Below are 5,000 nucleotides of genomic sequence, written 5' to 3' on the forward strand. Positions count from 1 at the left end.
AGTCGTTTCTGACTATATGACCATCAGAACAGCAGAGGAGGTAACAGCTGTCCTGACTATCTGGGCTAGAATTTTATTTTCGTGGAAAGTGTCTTGCCCACGTTACACCCCGCGCACCCCACCTCCCCTCCTTCGCACTCCCCTTCTCTCGGACAAAGGTGCTTTTTTTTATAGGACAGTTAGTGTTGGGATGGTTCCCAAAGGCCAACTAGCCCCCAAGGCTGCAGCACCAAGAGCCAGTGCAATCCTGCCTCCTACTTTGAGAGTCATTGTCCTTCACAAAAGACTAAGCTGTAAATGACCTCCCATTATAGTGGGGAAACCATTGATCATACAGCTCTCTGTTTGCTGTCGGACCAACTGTAGGCAGATCCATATGCAGTTCGTGTTGTTTGCAGAGGTTCACGCTTTGGTATTGTGAAGGGATGATCGATAGATAGAGAACAAGTGTGAAACAGAACCCTCTTGTGTTGCCTTCAGTTCCTTCTACCCCCCCTCCTCCTCCCCTCCCACACACGTCCGCCCCTACCCCCCCCCCCCCTCACCCCCAGTCCCCCTTCTTCTTTTCCTTCTCCTCCTGTCCCTTGGCACGGCTGTACCTGAAGATACAACTTTCACAAGCACTGCAACACGTGTCGTGTGTGTGTGTGTGAGTGTGTGTGTGTGTGTGTGTGTGTGTGTGTGTGTGTGTGTGAGTGTGTGTGTGTGTGTGTGTGTGTGTGAGTGTGTGTGTGTGTGTGTGTGTGTGTGTGTGTGTGTGTGTGTGTGTGTGTGTGTGTGTGTGTGTGTGTGTGTGTGTGTGTGTGTGTGTGTGTGTGTGTGTGTGTGTGTGTGTGTGTGTGTGTGTGTGTGTGTGTGTGTGTGTGTGTGTGTGTGTGTGTGTGTGTGTGTGTGTGTGTGTGTGTGTGAGTGTGTGTGTGTGTGTGTGTGTGTGTGTGTGTGTGTGTGTGTGTGTGTGTGTGTGTGCTCGGTTCCTCTTATGTTGCTGTTTTCGGTTGGTTTATGGTGTGTCGTAAGGTCTGTTCCTTTCTGGTCAATAGTCAGAAAACGAAGAAAAAAAGGTAGGGTGGGAATTCTTTCTCTCTGTCTCTCTCTTAATCTCTCTCTGTCTCTCTGTCTTTGTCTCTGTGTCTGCTGCTCTGTCTCTGTCTATATCTGTCTGTCTGTAATGTCTCTCTCTTTTTTTCTCCCTCCCCCCCTCTCTCTCGTTCTCACCACACACACACACACACTCTCTCTCTCTCTCCCTCTCTCTCTTTATCACACACACACACACACACACACTCTCTCTCTCTCCCTCTCTCTCTTTATCACACACACACACTCTCTCTCTCTCCCTCTCTCTCTTTATCACACACAGACACACACAACGCGAGCGCGCACACATGTACATACACATATTGTATGAATGAATGAATGAATGGATGAATGAATGAATAACAGACGGAATGTTACAACAAACCTGAAGTCATGACCCAATCTTCAACAAAAAACAAAAAACAAAACAGTTCCCCCGTGACTCCAAATATTCAATGTTCACCGCTGTGCAAGAATTGCCAGGATTTCTACGCGACAATTGACACAGGAACTGGTTCGAAACCTGTTTCTTCTTCTTCTTTATGGGGGTGGTGGGGGGAGAGCAGAGGTGGGGGGACGATTGGGGGTGGGGGATGGTGAGATGTGAATGCGACAATTGATTATGATGTAGCGTGTATGGATCGTTCCGCACGCTTTGAGCCTTCCTTGAAAAAAAACAACAACAAACAACCTGAATCAAACCTGACGTGCAGCTGCTCCAACGGCGGGGACTGCGAGTGTCTGTGTGACGCGATTGCCGCTTTCCACGACCACTGCTGTAGCTTTGGGTACTGCGTCAGATGGCGTCACCAGCACCAGTGCCGTGAGTACAAGGAGAGGTGTAGGAGGGGGGAGAGGGGGGTTATGGGGGGGGGGGGGGTACTGCGTCAGAAGGCGTCACCAGCACCAGTGCCGTGAGTACAAGGAGAGGTGTAGGAGGGGGGGTAATGGGGGGGGGGGGGGGTACTGCGTCAGATGGCGTCACCAGCACCAGTGCCGTGAGTACAAGGAGAGGTGTAGGGTGTAGGAGGGGGGGGTTAATGGGGGGGGGGGGGGGTACTGCGTCAGAAGGCGTCACCAGCACCAGTGCCGTGAGTACAAGGAGAGGTGTAGGAGGGGGGGTAATGGGGGGGGGGGGTACTGCGTCAGATGGCGTCACCAGCACCAGTGCCGTGAGTACAAGGAGAGGTGTAGGGTGTAGGAGGGGGGGTAATGGGGGGGGGGTACTGCGTCAGAAGGCGTCACCAGCACCAATGCCGTGAGTACAAGGAGAGGTGTGTGTGTGTGTGTGTGTGTGTGTGTGTGTGTGTGTGTGTGTGTGTGTACTGCCTCAGATGGCGTCATCAACACCAATGCCGTAAGTATAAGGTGAGGTGTGTGTGGGGTGGGGTGGGGGGGAAGTGGGATGGTTGTAGTGGTGGTGGTAACGGTAGGCTGTTGCATGTAGGTGGGGTATGATGGGTTCAGCAATCAAAATGGAATTTTCATTTATTTCTTTATTTGAGGGAATTAGCAGACACTGAATTTGTTTGGCTTTGTTTTCCTTTGTTTGTTTGTTTGCTTGGTTGGTTGGTTGGTTGGTTGTTGTTCAGTCCTCCGCTCCCAAGGGAGAAGGCATCTGCCAGGGAAGTACAGAGGGAAGGTGGACAAACAGAAAGGCACAGTGGTAAATGCACAGACACACACACACACACACACACACACACACACACACACACACACACAGACAATGGGGTGCAGTGGTGCAGTGGGTTTATTAATTTAGTTTATCTATTTATCCATTTATTTATTCATGTGTTTGTGTGTTTGTTTATTAATTGATATATCTATGTGTTTGTTTATTAATTGATTAATATATTTAGTCATTCATTCATTCATTCATTTATTCATCTAATCATTTGTTTATTATTCAGTAGTTCATTTAATCATTCATTCATCCATCGATCCTTTCCTCCATTCATTGTCTGACTGACTGACTGGCGGACTCTCTGACCGGCTGGCTGGCTGGCTGACTGGCTGACTGACTGAGTGACTGACTGAGTGACTGACTGACCGGCTGACTGACTGACTGACTGACTGACTCTCTGACTGACTCTCTGACCGGCTGACTGAATGGCTGACTGACTGACTGACTGACCGGCTGACTGAGTGACTGACTGACTGACTGACTGAGTGACTGACTGACTGACTGACTGAATGACTGACTGAATGGCTGACTGAATGACTGATCGACTGACCGACTGAATGACTGACTGACTGACTGACTGACTGACTGACTGACTGACTGACTGACTGACTGACTGACTGACTGACTGACTGACTGAGTGACTGACTGACTGACTGACTGACTGACTGACTGACCGACCGGCTGACTGACTGACTGACTGACTGACTCTCTGACTGACTCTCTGACCGGCTGACTGAATGGCTGACTGACTGACTGACTGACCGGCTGACTGAGTGAGTGACTGACTGACTGACTGAGTGACTGACTGACTGACTGAGTGACTGACTGACTGACTGAGTGACTGACTGACTGACTGACTGACTGAGTGAGTGACTGACTGACTGACTGACTGACTGAGTGACTGACTGACTGACTGACTAACTGACCGACCGGCTGACTGACTGACTGACTGACTGACTGGCTGATTGACTCTCTGACCGGCTGACTGAATGGCTGACTGAATGACTGATCGACTGACCGACTGAATGAATGACGGCTGACTGACTGACTGACTGACTGGGTGTGCAGCGGTGCAGTGTGACTACGGCAAGGTGTACAAGGCGTGTGGTGACCCCGTGCAGCCCACGTGCCAGAACCCCACGCCCTCTAGCGGCCAGTCCAACACCACTGTGGTGGGCTGTGTGGAGGGCTGCTTCTGTCCTGAGGGCTACGTTCTGCACGGTCAGTACTGCCCTGCTGCGTCCACACCTCTCTTCTCGCTCTGCCTCTCTCTGTCTCTTTCTGTCTGTCTGTCTCTCCGTCTCTGTCGGTCTCTCTGTCTGTCTCTCTCTGTCTCTCTCTGTGTGTCTATCTGTCTGTGTGCCTCTCTGTCTGTCTGTCTGTCACACACACACACACACACACACACACACACACATCACGCACATACATACACATAAGCACACACACACACGCACATACACACACATACGCACACACACACATATATATGCGCACGTACGCACACACACACACACACAAACACACACACACACACACACACACACACACACACACACACACACACACACACACGAGGGTGATGACGACGACGAATGCGGTGATGATGACGACGACGATGGTAATGACGATGAAGTTGATGATGACGATAATGACGATGCTGATGACGCCGGGCACTGACTGACGTGGTGGCTGTGGCAGGGTTCCGGTGCATCCCCCTGGAAAGGTGCCCGTGTCTGGAGGACAACTTCAGCTACGACGAGGGCACGGTGATCACACGATACTGCCAGACCTGGTCAGTATTCATTGCCTGGCCGACTGGCTGGCTGACTGGCTAGATGGCTGATTGACTGACTGGTTGGTTGGCTGGCTGACTGGCTAGATGGCTGACTGACTGGCTGATTGACTGACTGGTTGGTTGGCTGACTGACTGGCTGATTGACTGACTGGCTGACTGGCTTACTAACTGGCTGATTGACTGGTTGACTTTTTTTTTCTTTTTTTCTTTTTTTTCTTTTTTAAAATTTTTTTTATCATTTTATTAGTATTACTATTATTATTACTACTACCTTTTTCTATATTATAATTATTATTCATTTATTTATTTATTTATGTAAGCTTATCTATTATTTATTCCCCCGTTGTTGTTGTTTTTTGTTTTTTGATTTTTTTCTCAAGGCCTGACTAAGCGCGTTGGGTTACGCTGCTGGTCAGGCATCTGCTTGGCAGATGTGGT

The 5,000-nt window shown here is 49.8% G+C and overlaps 1 protein-coding gene across 1 annotated transcript in view; it reads left to right on the top strand.

Moving 5' to 3' along the window:
* LOC143276723 (SCO-spondin-like) overlaps positions 1-5,000 on the top strand; it is a 63,420-nt gene that overhangs the window by 53,393 nt on the left and 5,027 nt on the right. The window contains exons 26-28 of the mRNA XM_076581388.1: positions 1,791-1,900; positions 3,833-3,985; positions 4,466-4,559. Of these exons, the coding sequence (XP_076437503.1) occupies positions 1,791-1,900; positions 3,833-3,985; positions 4,466-4,559 (357 nt within the window). The remainder of the gene's footprint in view (positions 1-1,790; positions 1,901-3,832; positions 3,986-4,465; positions 4,560-5,000) is intronic.

Source organism: Babylonia areolata, chromosome 2, assembly GCF_041734735.1.
Source record: "Babylonia areolata isolate BAREFJ2019XMU chromosome 2, ASM4173473v1, whole genome shotgun sequence".
In the NCBI taxonomy this organism is placed as follows: Eukaryota; Metazoa; Mollusca; class Gastropoda; order Neogastropoda; family Buccinidae; genus Babylonia; species Babylonia areolata.